The sequence below is a fragment of the Manacus candei genome, unplaced genomic scaffold, assembly GCF_025592945.1.
Source record: "Manacus candei isolate 608988 ecotype Guabito, Panama unplaced genomic scaffold, ASM2559294v1 h1tg000043l, whole genome shotgun sequence".
NCBI classification, from domain to species: domain Eukaryota; kingdom Metazoa; phylum Chordata; class Aves; order Passeriformes; family Pipridae; genus Manacus; species Manacus candei.
Genome location: NW_026138091.1, coordinates 12,153,504 through 12,171,482, shown reverse-complemented (window position 1 = coordinate 12,171,482; position 17,979 = coordinate 12,153,504). Strand labels below are relative to the sequence as shown.

General features: G+C 38.1%; 1 protein-coding gene across 36 annotated transcripts in view; it reads left to right on the top strand.

The window, feature by feature from the left end:
• NRCAM (neuronal cell adhesion molecule) overlaps positions 1–17,979 on the top strand; it is a 149,657-nt gene that overhangs the window by 66,212 nt on the left and 65,466 nt on the right. For 19 of the 36 annotated variants that reach the window (XM_051795388.1, XM_051795383.1, XM_051795387.1 and 16 more), the window contains 2 exons: positions 14,690–14,878; positions 17,284–17,301. In XM_051795388.1, coding sequence (XP_051651348.1) covers positions 14,788–14,878; positions 17,284–17,301 — 109 coding nt within the window. In that variant the 5' untranslated portion in view covers positions 14,690–14,787. Of the gene's footprint in view, positions 1–1,321; positions 1,474–14,689; positions 14,879–17,283; positions 17,302–17,979 lie in introns of those variants that run through there. The other 17 variants (XM_051795401.1, XM_051795399.1, XM_051795400.1 and 14 more) reach the window with 5 other exon arrangements.

Below are 17,979 nucleotides of genomic sequence, written 5' to 3'. Positions count from 1 at the left end.
CTGGGGAATTTGAACTTAACTGAATTGTGGAATATAATCATGAATTTAACCTGTTGTTTAGGCTAGAAACTGGTGAACTACTTACCAAATCATTGGAGTGAAACAGCTTGAGTCAAGTTCTTGCTAAGCAAGGAAGGAATGAAGGCTGGGAAAGGGGCTGCCCTAATTTTGCTCCCTGGATTTGCAACCCAGTCTCAGCTATTGTAACTGCTCTCTGTGAGAGGGTATTAATAATTTAGTATTTTAGTGTTCTGACAGTGACAAAAGTTATGTCTCAAACCCTCTCTTTCACTATAAGGTAGACTGTTCTTATTCAAAGTCTGATTCTTCCCTTGATGGGCTTTATTTGCCATACTGGATGTGGCACTTAGTGCCATGGATCAAGGATTGGACTTGATGATCTCGTAGGTCTTTTCCAACCCAGTTTATTCTATGATTCTATGATTCTTCCCTTCTTCATAGATAGCTACACCCTCAGCAGTGTGGAGAGTAGTCTGGTGGCACCTGGCTATCTTACATACAGCTTTTGTGAAGGAAAAAAAGGCAGCCTCTGTCTGTCTTTGAGAAGGAATGAAGCTTAGGAGAAATCAGGATGAGGCAGGGAGAGGTGCAGTATATTCACAACTGCTTGTCCATTTTGAAAGGAGGTACTCCAACTATGTAGTATACTCACACATTGGCTCCATGAAGCATTTCCAAGGAGCCCTACTTTAGGCTTCAACTTCTTCCCATAGAAAATACCAAAAATTTGGTAAGACATCCCCATTTCCACAAGTCTTGCTTTCCAGAAGTGCTTTGAGATACATTATTCTTTTGAGCACCTCTGAATTGGGAATTGAAGCTATGGAACCCTAGGGAATAATACCTGAAGGGAAGTTAAAGGTGAGACTGGAAACCAGGCTGGTTTCAGAGATGTAAGAACAGAAGATCAAAAATTAGTTTCTTCCCTGTGGTGCAGCAGTTTCTACATGTCCTTACAGACCCAATTAAAATAACATTTGATTAAAATGAATACAACAAAGCACAGTTTTAAGTGGTATTAAGTCTCTGGATAAATTGAAAAACCACCAAAATTTAATTATATATTAAAGATTAAAGAGTACTGTTGGGTCTTAGTTATATTACAGTTTCTCTGGTGTATAAGCAGTAAGGCAATTTAATGTAAAATTAAAAATCCTTGGACAACAGCATCTCTCTCAATTCAAATTAGTATGTCTGAGAAAATAATTTTGGCCTTTAATGTTGATTTATAGCAATTTTTGATTCCTTATGTGTGGAAATCCAGAACAGTGTTGTGCTAATACGGCTGTATCACCTACAGGTGTTGCTTGAGAGTCGAGTGAGCAGTTCTTTGTATTTTCTTTGAAGGATCAATATTTCAAGATGCACGAAGCAGAAGGGTCTGACTGACAAGCTGCCTTGATACACTGTTATTCTAACTATGACTGGATTGACTGAAAGTTGCCTCAAAGAGTAAGATAATTTATAAAAACTGTAAAGCATAGCCAAGTGTTTGAAGTAATCAAAGCTAATTAGGAATTATTTATTTTCACTTTTTAAATGTCTTGCCTTTGCTGTTATAGTTTCTTGAAGCTTTTCCTTCTGAAATGTCCATATTTTATACTGCATTTACATGAAAAAAATACATTAGGTATTACAACTATGCAAAAAATTAGAACTGGCAAAATTTAATGAAAAAATTTCTAATAATTGTACTGTGAGAAATTACTGTTAGTGTACCCATGTTATTGGAGAGAAATTTGGTTTTCAATTTTTGTGTATGTCTAAAAATTTAGTAAATAACCTGGTTAAAGAAAAGGTAATTTGGAAAGAAAATGGATGCATAATTATAAAACAATGACTTTTCTTGAGAATAAAAATTCAGTTTAGTGCTGCCTTGTTTCTGTACCTAGACATATTATCATAAAAAGCAAATGTTTCTTTGGATGCTTCGTTGTGTGATACAAGTATTATATATGTATATATGTAAATGAGTTATTTTTATTTTTGAATCATTAGATGGGGTCATTCTCTAGTGTGGATGAAGTAGTAGGCTTATCAGTCTGCTAGTACCACTTTACAGTCTGGTTTACAAGGTGTGTACTGAAGTGCTTTTTCAGTACTATCAGTTAATTTCAGAAAAATTCTTTTTGTAGTTATTTTATGATTTTGTATTGTGTTTTCCTCTTCCAATGCTATTTTTTCCTTTACCTTGAAGAATCTTTCTTTAATTCAATTTTTAGTATTAATTTTGTAAGAGGATATATGCTTAGAATAGTATTCATATAATGAGAAAACAGACTATTAGAGAGTTTACTTCGAATGGAAAAAAGTTTTTCCTCATCCATTGGTGTGGCTTTGCAGAACTTCACTGAGCTTAATTTAAACAGAAAAAAAATTACTGTTCTTACTATGTGTGGCATTTGGATTTGAGATTTTGATATAAAGGACAAATTAGTTTTAAAAAGTCAAAGAAAACGGTAGTGAAGATGGCAGTGTGAAAGAAATTTCTTTTGTCTCCTAGGTGGTAATGTGAATGTGAAATTCAAATGATTCTGTAAACAATGTAAATTTTTACATCAAAGTGTAGTGTTTACTTACATAATAGATGTGAAGTCCTGGGTAAGATTTTTTTGTTTCATTAATGAATAGCGTACCCATACAAAAAAAAAAAAAAGCAGGGAAAGCTATTTCCCAGTTAGGGAACAAACTGGATTAACTTCTTGATGAGTAAATGAGCTTTTTTTACCCTGAAGGTTTGACTTAGTGATTTGTATAAAAAAGCTCATTGAGGCTCTAGTTATTTGCTTTGTTATTTGCTTGCTTAAATTGCACCTGAAATTGTTATTTCAGTGGTGTAAGTGCCTTCTCTGATTCTTTTAAACAGAAAATTGAAAATATTCTTAACATACAAAATGTATTTAAAATGAAAGGGCAGTAGCATGGAAATGTAGGTTAGCACAGCTCATTTAGGTTTCAGTTTGATAATGATGTTTTAAACTCTGTTAGAAGTGCAAGATTTATTGTGAGAATTAAGCTGCAGGGTTTTATTTTTGATACATTAAAATAAAAAATACAGTCAATTAAAAACCAATCCTTTAACATCATAATAGCAGAGAAATTTTTCACATTTACGTAAATGTGAAATACATAAAAATAAGCCCTTCTTTTATATTTTTGAATAGATTCTCTTTTTTTGGTCCTTGATAGTCCAGATGCAAGGAAATGGCTGGGGAACAGAGATTTAACGGAATCAGCTGCAGTAAAGTTTATAGAATAAATTTTAATCAAGCCAAGTTCAGATGAAGCCAGTGGCAGATTTGGTTGAATAACACCAGCAAAATGAAGGATAAATCCTAGAAAGATGAATTTTAGTACATTATATTTGTTATTTGAAGTTGTCCCACTAAAATAACATAACAACATTGGGTCTGTCCGTTTGTACATAGGCAGTTTAATGCTCAATAGCAGTAAAACTGGCTAAAATCACGTAGTTTGTTTTAAATGAGAAGAAAAATATAGTAATAAAAGGAATGAACATAGTAGTTGTGGATAACAGTAGACTCCAGGTGGAGAAGTAATAACAGGTGCAATGCTGTTTCATCCAAAATGTCATCTGTGCTTCCAAAGGTTTCATCCAAGGCACTTACCCTACTCTAAACTAAAAATGTTCAATTTTATAAAAATTGTGGAGCTGTAGAATGGATTAGGTTGGAAAAGACCTCTAACTAAGATCGTTGCAGTCCAGCTGTTAACCCAGCACTGCCAAGTCCAATGCTAAACCATGTCCCAGAATGCCACATCCATATGCCTTTTAAATACCTCCAGGAATGGTGACTCAGCCACTTCCTTGGGCAGTCTGTTCCAGTGCTTCACAACCCCTTCAGTGAATAAATTTTTTCTAATATTCAATGTAAGCCTCCCCTGGCACATCATGAGGCCATTTCTTCTTGTCCTGTCACTTGTTACTCGGGAGAAGAGAACAACTCCCACCTTGGTACCACCTCCTGTCAGGTAATCGTAGAGAGTGATAAGATCTCCTCTGAGCCTCCTTTTCTCCAGGCTAAACATCCTTAGCTCCCTCAGTTGCTCTTCATAAGACTTGAGCTCCAGGCCCTTTACCAGCTCCATTGCCCTTCTCTGGACTCACTTTAGCATGTCAATGTCCTTCTTGTCCTGAGGGGACCAAAACTGAATGCAGGATTTGAGGTGTGGCCTCGCTAGTACAGGGACTTCCCTAGTCAACCAGCACCTCCAGGTCCTTTTCCACTGCGCAACGTTCCAGCCACTCTGCCCCAAGCCTGTAATTCTGCATGGGGTCAGTGTGACCCAAGTGCAGGACCCAGTACTTTGCCTTGTTGAGCCTCATGCAATTGTCCTAATCAGCCTACTGATCCAACCTGTCCAGATCCCTCTGCAGACCCTTCCTACCCTCCAGCAGATCAACACTCCCACCCAGCTTGGTGTTGTCTGTGAACTGACTGAGGATGCACTTGATCTGCTCATCCAGATCATTGATAATGAACAGGACAAGCCCCAGTACTGAGCCCTGGGAAACACCACTGGTGACCAGCTGCCAACTGAATGTAGCACCATTCACCACCACTCTCAGCGGCTGGCCATCCAGTCAGTTTTTTACCCAGTGAAGAGTATCCCATCTAAGCCAGTTCCTTCAGGATAATGCTGTGGGAAACAGTGCCAAAGGCTTTATCGAGGTCTGGGTAGACACACTGTGGTTGTACTACTGGTCAACAACGCCGCGTACATCCTGTCAAGCCTTGCCTTGCTGTATACTACAACTTAAAGTTTTCACAATGTCCACAACAGCTTATACATTCAGGGAGCTGGAAGCTCTACAAGTTATTATTAAAAAAAGAAAAAAAAAAGTAAATAATCAGAGAATGGATAGGGTTAGAAACGACCACAGTGGATCATCTGGTCCCACCTCCCTGCTCAAGCAGGGTCATCCTGGAGCACATTGCGCAGAATTGCATCCAGATGGTCCTTGAATATCTCCAGTGAGGGAGACTCCACAACCTCTCCAGGCAATCTCTTCCAGTGTGCAGTCACACACACAGTATAGAAGTTCTTCCTCATGTTCAGGTGGAACTTCCTGTGCATCAGTTTCTGCCCATTGCCTTGCGTCCTATTTCTTGGCACCACAAAGACTAGCCTGGCTCCATCCTCTTGACACTCCCTTCAAATACACTGGTGATGTCCCCTCTCAGTCATCTCTTCTCAAGGCTGAACAGACCCAACTCTCTCAGCCTTTCCACATAAGAGAGATGCTCCAATGCCTTAATCATGTTTGTTGCCCTCCATTGGACCTGCTCCAGGAGCTCCGTGTTTCTCCTATATTGAGGAGCCCAGAACTAAACACAGCACTCCAGGTGCAGACTCACTAGGGATGAGTGGAGGAGCAATGAAAAAAAAACCTGAACAAAGGCAGCAGGGAAAAAAAGAGAACTTGAATGCTAACCTTCCCTGTTTTACTGTATCTACAGAATTGAGGTGTCCAGCTGCGGCAGTCAGGTTTTATGAAGGTGATGAAATTAATTAGCACTTTGTGAGTTGTTATGAAGTATTTGAGAGTGAGGGGGAACTAGAGATACTCATATAAAAAAGTGATAAAGTCAGAAAATGTTAAAATATGCGAGTTCTTTCTGACTGTTGTTAAGGCACCAGTCATCCCTGCACATATGATCCTCAGCAGCATTCCCGAGCATGGTGACCTGGCTATGATATGTAGCACAACACTGGTGATATCTGCAAATTTTTAGGAGTTGTTTCGTTTGCTTAGGTCTCCATAATTCTTTTGGGGACAGTGGCAGCATGAATTAGTGTTGTTTAAAGCAGGAACCCACCTGATTTGCACAGCTATAATCGTTGTGAGCATTATCAGCTCTCACTTTAAGAGAGAAAGACAAGAATATTTCTATAGCGTTGAAGTGTTTGTATCTGAGCTCTCAATTCATTTCAGTTTTTAATGCAAGCTAACATGTAATTGTAGCTACTTTAACAGAATTAATTAAAATTAAAAAAGCAAACACGCTTTTACCTGTTAAATAAATGTTGCACATAGGTGGCTAGTCCCCAACCCCCATCTCCAAAAATGTACCCAAGGCAGCTAGCAGAGTTTGTACAGTTTGTTCTTTCGGCACTGTTTACCCTCCTTTGTTCATGTACTTGTTAGGGTTTTATATCTGACAGAATGCCTTAGTCCTCAGTTTCTGGCACTGTCTCTATTCTGAGTGACCTCCTCTTTAGCATAACTATTCTGGCATTTCATGCTAATATTGGTGGTTTCTGCTCTACTTCCCAAAGGGAGGAGTTGCCCTGTCTGTGAATCAGATTCTGCTCTTTTCCACAGTATGCTTTTTACAAGAATATCTCCAGGATTTCAGGAATACTTCAGTACTTCTGGACAGTCAGTGCTTTTGGGGTTAGCTGTAGGGATGCAAAGAACGTAATTACCCAGAGTACCCATGAGTAATATATTACTCATGCTCTGAATTCTGGTGAGTGGAAAAAAAAAAAAGGAAAAAAAACCTGTTTATCATACCTCCTGGGTAAAGAAGTTAAAATTTCAAGGAGCACTTCAGCTGAGTATCCCCTTTGCATATTTACAAGGAACAAACTGTAGTTATTGAACTGGGAGTCTTCACACAGGATGATAGTATTTTCCTTCTGTCCACTCGGCGGTTTTCCTTCAGGTTCTGTTTGCACACCATGGTGTGTCTGTCGTGGCAGTCTGATAATACAATATTTTTTCTCCTAAGCACTGTCTTCTCATAAGCACTGAGACCAAATGACCTCACCTGCTCCTCATACAGCTTCCCCTCAAGGCCCTTCACCATCTTCATTGCCCTCCTTTGGATGCTCTATAAGAGCTTAATAACTTTCTTATATTGTCCAAAACTGCACACAATATTCAACATGAGGCTGCCCGAGTGCAGAGCAGAATGGGACAATCCTCTCCCTTGACCAGCTGGTGATGCTTTGCCTGATGCCCCCCAGGACACAGTTGGCCCTCCTGGCTGCCAGGGCACTGCTGACTCATATTCAACTTGCCATCCACCAGGCCACCCAGGTCCCTTTCTGTGGCACTGCTTTCCAGCATCTCATTCCCCAGTCTGTATGAACTGGTAAGGTTACCCCATGCCAGGTACCAAATCTGTCACTTTCCCTTATTGAACTTCATATGGTTGGTGATTGCCCAGTCCTCCAATTTGTCCAGGTTTCTCTGCAGGGCCTCTCTGCCTTTGAGGGAGTCAACAGCTCCTCTCAGTTTTGTGTCATCTGTAAACTTGCTTAGTATCCCTTCCAGTCCTGCATCCAAGTCATTTATGAAGATGTTGAAGAGCACAGGGCCCAAGATGGAGCCCTGTGGAACCTCACTAGTGACAGGTCACCAGTCTGATGTTCCCCCATTCACTGTCACCCTCTGTGCTCAACCTGTGAGCCAGTTGCCCACCTACCACCTGATGTGTTTATCCAGCTGTGTGCTGGACAGTTTATCCAGAACGATGCTGTGAGAGACAGTATCAAAAGCCTTACTGAAATCCAAAAAGATACATCAGCTGGCTTTCCTTGATCAACTAGGTGTCATAAAAGGAAATTGGGTTGGAGAAGCAAGACTTTCCTCTCATGAAGCCTTACTGGCTGTGACCAATGACTGTGTTGTCTTTCAGATGATTTTCAATACCTTCCAGAATAATCTCCTCCTTAATTTCACCAGGCACTGAAGTGAGACTGACAGGCATGTAGTTTCTGGGGTCCTCCTTCTTGCCCTTCTTGAAAATCAGGACAATGTTCACCAGTTTCCAGTCTTCCAGCTTCTCTGTATTCCCAAGACCACTCAAAAATCTTTGAGAGAGGGTTTGCAATGATATCAACTAGATCTTTGAGGATTCTGGGATGAATCCCATAGATTTGTAGAGATCCAGCTGGAGCAGCAGATCCCACACAATTGCAGGGTCGACTGGCAATTGATCATTCTCACAGTCATGGTCCTCCAGCTCAGGGCACTGAGACTCCCTTGGTCCATCATCTGTGTTGAAGACAGAGGCAAAGAAAACACCTCTGCCTTTTCTCTGTCCCTGTTTGTGAGGTGACCATCCTCATCTTAAAACAGGCCAATGATATTTCTATACTACCTGTTGCCATGAATATATTTGAAAAAACTGTTTGTATTGCCCCCCCCCCCCCCCATTTCTACCGGCTTCAACTCCAGTTGAACTCTGGCTGCACGGATTTTCTCCCTCCAGTGCCAAGCAGCCTCTCTGAATTCTTCGCTTGACCTTGACTTCTTCATTTGACCTCCACACCTTCTTTTTTTGCCTTATTTCCCAGAGAAGATCCCTGCTCAGCCAAGCTGGCCTTCTGCTTCACCTGATTGGCTTCTGACATTTGGGAATTGCCTGCTCCTGTGCCCTTAGGAGGTGATATTTAAAATGTGACCAGCACTGACGGACCCCAGCACCTGCAAAAACATTTTTCTGGGGGACTTTACTTATTAATTTCCTGAGCAGCCCGAAGTCTACTCTCCTCATGTCCAGAGCTGAGGGTTTACTGACACTTTTCCTCCTGTCAACAGAAATTTTAAACTCGATCACTTTGTGGCTACTGTCGTCAAGAAGGCCACCAATCTCCACTTCGCTCATGAGATCCACTCTGTTGACAAGCAGCAGATCAAGGAGGGCTTTTATCTGAGTCAGCTCCTGCCTGGGTACCCGTTTTTGCCATTCACGTGCTGTAAAAATGTGTTTTCTTAGTTTGTTTTCTCTCACTCACTCTGAATGCTTTCTAACTTACTGAGAAATTTAATAATCAAGCAAAATTCTCTCCTTTTCTTGACCTCCCCTATTTAGTGATTCACTTCAAGCCAAACTAGCTCTCTCTAAAGAGATGCAAGTTATGTTTTTACTCCCTCCTGTGTAAACTCATGGTCTTTGGCAGATTTGCAAAGTTACACTCAATTCAAGCATTTCAACCAAGTCTTTGAAAGACAGCAAAGTATGCATATATGCATAGAAGATGAAGCATATTTGTTCAGGCTGTGATGACTCTACAGGACTACTGAAATATATGTCACTAAACCTTTATTTTTGTGCTCCATTCCATCATTTAAGTGAGGAGGTAAAAAAGGTGAAAAAATCTGAATCTCATCAAGAGTTTAGGACACCAGAAAGGACCCAAGCAAGACTGATACATCTGTTTAAATTTGCAATTCAAAAGTGCTGTGTATATGCTCACTTGACTCCGGAGACATCTGAACTTGCCAGGCTTACTAGCCTTACCTCCCTGTTTGAGGGCTATCCACAGCTTTGCTCTGCTGTCTATTTAGTCATCCCAGCCAAAGCAGTTTATAATTTAAGCTGAGCAGGATCTAGAAAGTAAGTGCTGCTCTGTTTAAATCCTCAGAAGGGCCAAATCCAATACAGGACTTCAGGGAATATATAAGACAACTGTAAAAGGACAGATTAGCTCTGCTCCAAGTGTTTTAAAGATCGGCTCTTAAATGGCTGCTCTCAAGATCTGAGTCTGCGGCATGTGACTGAGGTTACAGGCTTACCTGAAGCCCTTAATAACACATTTGGACTCTGTGCTTAGTTGTTTTGTTTTGTTTTGTTTTGTTTTGTTTTCCCTGCATTTTCAGGCGCTTCTAGATTGTGGCACTTGTACTTCTAAGAGCAGAGAGTTGAAATAGGAGTGGAATTTTTAAGGATCTGTATTCTTGGTTTTTTAGCTGTATCACAATGCTCATGGTGGTCTACCAATGATGCTGCAGTTAGCCACTCTGAAATTTTATGGTGTTCAGGGAAGGACAACGCTAACCCTGCTCAGTCCTGGCAGGGCCAGAGAAGTCAACCTTGTGCAAGGGTACATCAGCTGGGTGGGTGTCCAGTGACCTGGTACAAGTGCAGTGCAGTAGTGATGCAAAAATGGGTGGATAATTGAAGCTGTTCTCCGTTGCTGGCTCAGCAGTTGATACTGAAGTTAGGCTCGGAGCAATCAGATCTCATTGTGCTGGGGCTGTGCAGATGCACGGTCAGTACCGATACTTGTGTGAAAGACCTTCTGTTCTCATGGCAGATGTGCTGGTCATTGCCATGGAGGAGACGAGTAGACAAATATTTGGGGTTTTTATACGACCAAGTCTTAAGAACAGAAACAGGGTTAGCATTGTTTTGTGATCTACTTCACAATCATTTTCGTATCTTTCTGTTGTTATATTATTGCAAGTAACATGATGAATTGGAAGAAAAATTATGATGCATCATGTTAGGATGGAGAGCTTTTTTAGTCATAGAAACCATTAGCAGATACTGAATAATATGTGTTGAAGATACATGATTCTATGTAATTCAGCAGATCTAGGTACAAAGGGTCTATCTGTGAGTTCTAGAGGAGCTAGTGGGGGAGATCTCTAGTTCACAGGTTTTCATTTTTAATATGTTGCTTAAAACTGAAAGAAAGCTGGTGTTCTGCCCAGATTCAGAGTAGACAAGCAGATTGAGCAGGGTAAATATAGCCTGATATAAATCACAGTGAACATATGGAAAAAGCTGATTGGGGACTCATCTGCTAGGGAATTAAAGGCCTTGAGTAAAACTGATTCTATCCAACATAGTTTTCTGGAAAGTAGGGCTTGTAAAACAAATGATTGCCAAAAACTTGATTTTAATGTTTTAGTATCTGAAAAAATTACAAGTTTAATAAGATGATGGTGTCAGTGTTAAAGACTTTGAAAAGCATTTGACTTATTGCCATGTGAAACTGGTTAATAAACACATGAATTGAACTTGTAATGAAACAGACCAGACTTTAATGAATAACAAACCACCTAGCAAGTCTTAATATAGGATTTTCTATGAAGGAGTTTCAAGGACTAAGTGGCTTTCCCGTGGTGGAAAATAGGGGATGAGAGTAGAGGGACTGGAAATTGTGTCTGATTGGTGGGAAGGAAGGAGACCACTGTGAATGCTGAAGTACAGCCTCTGAGCCAAAAGAGTAATGCTGAGTGTAGGGGCAGTCCAAGAGCCTGACCAGGCTGATGATTTTTCACTGTATATAGAACTGCTAAGAATGTTTAGAGTGTGGCACATGGCTTGGCAATCTATCTGCCTTTGTCAAAAAATCTTGAAAATTACTAAGTACATATAACCATCTAACATTAGTAAGTATCTGCAGCATCTAAATTAGTGATGAGGAGATCTTCTTGAATTCAGGACTTCTGTCTGCATAGTTTATTTTTCATCCAGTCTTCTTTATATTAATGTTTCTACAGCACAAACAAAGCAATGGGTTTAAGCTTCATAAACAGGAGGTCACAGAAGATGATTTAGTATTCCCTGATGACTTTAAAGGCCAAAACTATCATGGACTGTGACAAATGAATAATTTGGAGGAAAGTAGTAGGGTGTTTTCAAGAAAAGTTCTAGAAGATGAGAAATAGTTCTTATTTGGTATACTTTTGGAAAATTTAAAAATTATTTCTTTTTATGGACACCTGTGTTCAGATACCCCAGAGCTTTATGTCCTGTGGTAAGTAGATTAAGACTGGATAATTTACATCTAATTGGTAAGAGAATGATGGGGAAAGCAAGCCAATGGAAGTTGAATTCACTACACTTTTCAGGAGTGAATAGTACTCAGGTTTAACACACGTGTGGGTATTTAGTCTATTATGTCATGCTACCTCCATAAAAAATAGCTATAATAAAGGCAATACTCAAATAGCATTCTTGTTTCTATTAGTACTGTGTCCATGACACTTAGGTACTGTAACACTAAGTATGTTGTTATCTGTTTCTATTTGAAAGATTTTAAATTAAATAATCATTTCCAATCAGAGTTTTTTATGTTACCTATTACTGCAAATGCCAGATAAGTTAAAAAAAGAAGTGTGAAATTCAAAACCAGTTGTTCAAAAATACTTTAAATCATTTTATTGATACTTGCATAGTTAGCATGGTTGTATAAAACACATAAGCCCTGTAAAGATCTTTCATTAAGTGATAAAGGTATTGCAGTTGTCCTCAAAAGAAAGTGTTTTGTTCTTTTTATGTATTAACCATCAACACTCTTTTCTATGTACAAGTCACTAAATACATTTACCTCATTTGAATTTGCTTTTCATGATCTGTGGATATGTTTCTGTGGCTTCTTTGAAACAGATTTCCTTGAAAACTCTTTATTTTTTCCTATATTCTGATTGTATCTGTCTTTCACTATGATAAAAAATACAGGTATTAGACAAATTAAGCAGAGGGAGTGTTTTGCTCAGTACTAATTTTCCTCTAATTTTCAGTGTCTAACTTGTTCCCCATTAATTCAATCATGTCTATATGGAAGAGAATGCTTTTTTCCTAATGTGTATGAAATATTCTAGTTTTTCTGTCTTGCAATTTTATAACCCTTTCACATTTCTTACATTGACCTTGGTTTTCATTCACATTTATAGAGGCCTTTTTGTCTTAAAATAATGTAATAGTAGAAATGCATAATCAGTTGATACATAAAATCTCTGTGAAACAATATTACATTTAGAAAATACTATCTTTAACTTTGCACTAGGTTGAATGTCAGTAAATACACTCCCTTACACATCTTACATCCTAATAAAGAAATATTGCAGCACCACTTTAAAGTCAATTAAAGATTGATTATGTTGAAGACAACTAGAGGAAAAACATGTTCCCTCTGTCAACTGGAACCTTAACTGATTCAACTTTGAAATGTCCATTGAGAATGTGTCTGTCTGTATTAATATCCCAATTAGGAATTAGTATTATTCAGTAGTAGTATAGCACAGTAAAATATACTGAGGGGTTGCGGGTGTGTGTGCGTGGGTGTGGATCTACAATCCCAGATACTGTTCAACTGTTAACACTCTCTGTGGCAGATATTGATCCAATCCTAATTCTTCCAGACAGTACCTGAACATGATTAAGGGAGTAGCATAGGGACTTCCTTCAGAGGGGAAGGATGTAACCTGTGATGTACCAGTGTCTTCTCTCAAGCAGCAATCAATAGGACAAGAGGAAACAGCCTGAAGTTGCTCCAGGGAAGGTTTAGATTGAATATTAGGAAAAATTTCTTCACTGAAACAATTATCAAGCAGTGGAACAATCAGGGAAGTGGTTGAGTCGTCATCCCTGGAGGTATTTAAAAGAAAATGGATGTGGCACTTAGAAATATAGTTGGACTTGGCAGTGCTGGGTTGGACTTGATGATCTTAAACGTCTTTTCCAACCTGAACAATTCTGTGATTCATTTGCTCTTGAGCTGTTAAAATTAAGGAGAAGATCCTTGTCCCATTTTTATAGTATGAAAAGCAATCTTGGATTCTGCCTCCCAAATGATCCCTTCTGTATATTTGCTGGGGTTTTTTTGTGTTTGCAAATTATCTGTTTTTTTTGTTTATGTCCAAATGGTACCAACGAAGAGACCACTGGAACCAAACTGTGTTTTGTGCTTCTCCGTATAGTTTATCTCAGGCTCACTGGTGCTTTCATTATTCCAGTTGTGGCTTTCTGTAGCTCATTTGTGAAAAGTAGTACTTTTTTATTTTTAAGTGAAAAAAGTTGGATGTATCTCACTTGATCCTTATCTTTTGTCATACATAAAACTCCTCCCTTTTGAAATCTGATATTATCCTTTGTGATAAAATATTACTATACTTTGCTTGTACATTCTTACTTACTTTGACTCCTGTTTACTACACTATAGCAAATGGGAGTCAAAGTTGTTAGTCACAATCAGCATCTCAGCAAGAAGCACAGGAGACATAACAAGTGACATTTTGTTAAGTACCTAAGAAGTATGTAGGTATAGAAAATCTTATTTTTACAAATTGGTGAGTAGACTCCTGAACCAGCTGTCAAAATACATATGTTTTCCTATGAAAAGGGTAGGACAAAATGTCTGAGTTACAAGAGATCTTAAATAAATCATCTGGGGGAAAATGCAATCTGCTGTATAAATATTTCAAGTTTTGAAATTGAAGCCTTTACACTGATCGCTTAGAGGCCTGGCCTTATTTTGTAGCAGATAATATTATGTCAAAACAATGTTTAGTTCTACTTAGCAGCTGTTGTATTCATAAGAAATTAGGCCAGATTAAACCTTGAATATATTCAACAAGAGCACCCAGTTGTGCTGACAAACCTAAAACCGTTTTCAGTAATATGTTCTATCATAAACCATTTGGGCACATTGCTTCTCTGAGGAATGGTAAAGTCAGTGTGCAGGCTCAGCTTTATAATTCCCGCTGCCTGCTGAATTCCCATAATATATCCAAATGTCCAAGCAGTAGATTCAATAGTTATCCTACTAGAACACTGCAGTAGCACAGGTATACAATGTGGGACATTTTCTCAAGGGTATTACTTTCCCAGTAATTTTAATTGCACATGCCTGATTCACCACTGCTTGTGCATTCATTTGTACTTGTTCAAAGGAAATGCAATTGAATTTTAAAATACTCTCAAATCACTGCAATACTCATTTTACATGGTAAAAGAACAAGACAATAAGTTGGATAATCAAGTTTTCTGGGTTTTGTAAGGAGAACTGAAATGTTGCTTGGAGAAGAAACAACAAAAGTATTATTAAGATGTATGTGATCATTCAACTCTCCATTGCATCTCCATATTGTTATTCTTGTTTGTTTGTTTGCTTACAGGTTTCTTGTCTATATTGACATAACTATTGCAAGCTACCTAGTCTGATGAAGTTGAACTTCATTCTTCAAGTGTGATTTACTCAGTACAGCCTAAAATCATGATGAAAAAGAAGAGCATACCTGCAAGTAAACCTCTCTTGATCCTCTTTCTGTGCCAAATTATTTCTGCATTGGACGTACCTCTTGACTGTAAGTATTAATCTGCTAAATAAGTGTAGAATAATGGCAATTTAGTTAAATAATTTCTGTAGAAAGCTGAAGATTACTCCAACATGGAGCTAAACGTGGAGATAAATATTTCAATCAGGGCATTATGATTATGAATATTTACACTTATTTACTGAAGATTTTCAAAACCTGTGCAATAAAATGAGTTACATTGTTCACTTGAGAAGGTTTAACACAGGATTCTCACAGGATTCTACTTACACTTCAGTGTGCCTTTGTTGAACACATTATTTGACCAAAATTAAGAAGGGCAGAGAAGCCCAGCTAAATGCTAATTATTTGTGAAGTTAAGATCATACTGATAATTTGCTGAAAACCCCATGACAATTCTTAGTTGCTGTCATCAATCACCCTTACCTCCAGAGAAGAAGTTTGCAGGAGCTGCTACATAAACTAGTAAAAGATTCAAATACCTAAAATTCAGATACTCAAAGTATCTTATTTTTTGATCCCAAAGGGTAAATTAGGCTCTTAGATTTCCTAAGCAGTGCCTGAAAACGGTTAAATACTTAACTTTAAGTTGAAAATATGTGCTGAGCAGGGAACTCCAGCATTGATTTGTGAGGAAACATCTGAAAGAGAGGAAATCCCAAGATCTGAAGTTCTTGTCTAATATAAGACTGTGTTAGTGGGGAACCTTGAAGGTAGGACTCCATGCTGAAAAGGAAGCAATCGTAGATGCTGCATTTTATAGTCCTAATAGCTGATTTTATTAAATTATTCATGCTTTAGGTTGCTATTTTCTTTCTAAAATAAACATGATCACATTTTCAGGATTCAGTGAACCATGTTGCACCTCATAGTGACTATTCATTTATTAAACTAATTACCAGGGAAGAGAACATTAGGGCTGATGTTAAATTGATGGATTAATACATCAGTAAATTTGCCTATGATTCTAATGTGCATGACTTTCTTTACCCCCATGTTTGTGATACCTTCCTGCCTTCCACAATGCATGTTTTTCTTTAATAATTTCAGTGACATAAATTGCAACTGCTTTGGTGAGTTCCCCCCCCATGCATTTTACAAGCCTATCAAACCAGTGACCTGTATTTCTGTAACAAGATCAATATATTTGAATCACATCAAACTTGTGCTCTAAATGTCTTTAGAGCGATAAGCTTTGGTTTAAAGAGGGATTCAAAAGTTTTTTGAATTAATGTCTTCTTTTCTAAACTTAAATTTTCTACATAAATATCTTTACAGTCTATAAATAGTGTTATAAACCCCCATCTTGTAGTTTAGGAACTAATATAAATTGTGCACCACTCTACTATCTTTATCTATAGAGGAAGACTTCAGGTTAAATTTACCAGAAATGCATCAAGAGACAAAAATGAGTAGCTCTTTTAGATGTATCATTTTAGTTCTCTACTGAGAATTTAATTCTCTATTCCTTAATGCTTAATAACTTTGTTAGGTCTGATAAAGTCACATGCTTGAATTTTTATCCAAAACTAATATTAACAGAAATTGCATCTGTAATGATGTTATTGCTTTCATAAATAATGATGAGAATGGGCTCTGGGAGAGCACCTCAAGGGAAGGACATATATTTTCTGTAGGTCTTCCATAAATATGCACCGCAGAGACCTGGTGGTGAGAACACAGTTGATTAGTTGAACCTTTAAGTTTCATCCAGATTAGCAGTTCCTATTCTTTGCAGTTCATTAGTTACTAGTCAGTGTCTCCTCAAAGCAGGTAAGGGATGACTGAAAATGTAGGTGACCCAAAGGCGTTTGACTTGCTGTAATACATTATTGATAATGAGACATGTATGCAAAACATTTGAAGTAAGCAATAAAGATGTGACAGCTAAGATGATTTTTTTTGTTTTAGTTATTTTTCAAATAACTAAACTTGCAAAAGGGGTTGCAAGTCTGTTGAGTACAATTAGGTGCTTCTGTATTTACAAGAGTAATTTTAACCTGAAGCATTCTCTTTGTTCTTCTTTGTGATCATATGAGTGGATTGATTTTGACTGCAACATGAGGGCAGTGCACTCCACTAATTTTGAATTGCTGTCTCCTCAATATTAGTGTTTTGTGTCCTTGCAAGACCAAAATCACATATCATGGTTGCCCTTAAAAAGTCAACATTTCAGAAAAGTTTCTCATACCATGAGCTTTGAGATAAATGTAGTAATAACTGACACAATGAAAACTGTAGCTGGGATTTAAGGCTTCCCTGCGTGGCTTACAGTGCTAAATGTTTTAAATGTTTACTTTTCAATGGTGACCAATATACTTGTCAGACATACTTATCTTCCCTCTCAAAATTGCTAATTTTCTTTTCACTAACAAATGTTTCTCTTTAATCTGCATTTGTCCATTCAACTGCTGATTCTGATGTGGAAATAAAAGCAAAACTTCTAGAAGAATGTAAGTTTCTCTTCACTAAAACTAGGCTGTGTGCTACTGAAAAGTAATACTGATTGGTTTGCTGTATCTAGATGTTTTGTGCATGCAGTGTTCAGAAAACAAACTACTGTACATAAATCAACATTCTAAAATTCTGAAAAAATTAATTGTGTGGTTTTTGATGGTGTGCTATCTGAACATTAAAATATTTACTCAGTATCAGCATGTGCAGTGTTTTATGACTACTTTCAGGAGTAAATGTACTTGATAAAAAATAAATTCATTGGAATATATGTACTTTTGTACTATTATACATATCTGAGTTGGAGATACTTTTATATCCATAGTGGATACAGTTATTTAAGTAGACCTCATATTTTTATGGCTTCTCCTAACTAAGCTCTAGTGTCATGGTTAATTCAGTCAGTTTTAAGTGCAGTGCATAGCACAGGAATAGAGATTTCAGGTCTTTGATGTGCATCAGATGGAATATCCTGTGGGTTGGGCAGCGTTCATGTCATGTCCCTTTTCAGAGTGTATTTGCTTTTCCCAAGTAAGCATCTGGCACGTATTGACCCTGAAATATGCCCCTGAGAGGGAAAGGGACTGTCTTCAAAGTGCCTCTAAAGAAATACACACAAAGGCATGATCATGTAAAAATACTTCCTCCCTCATTGCTCCTGCAATGAGGAGCAAAAC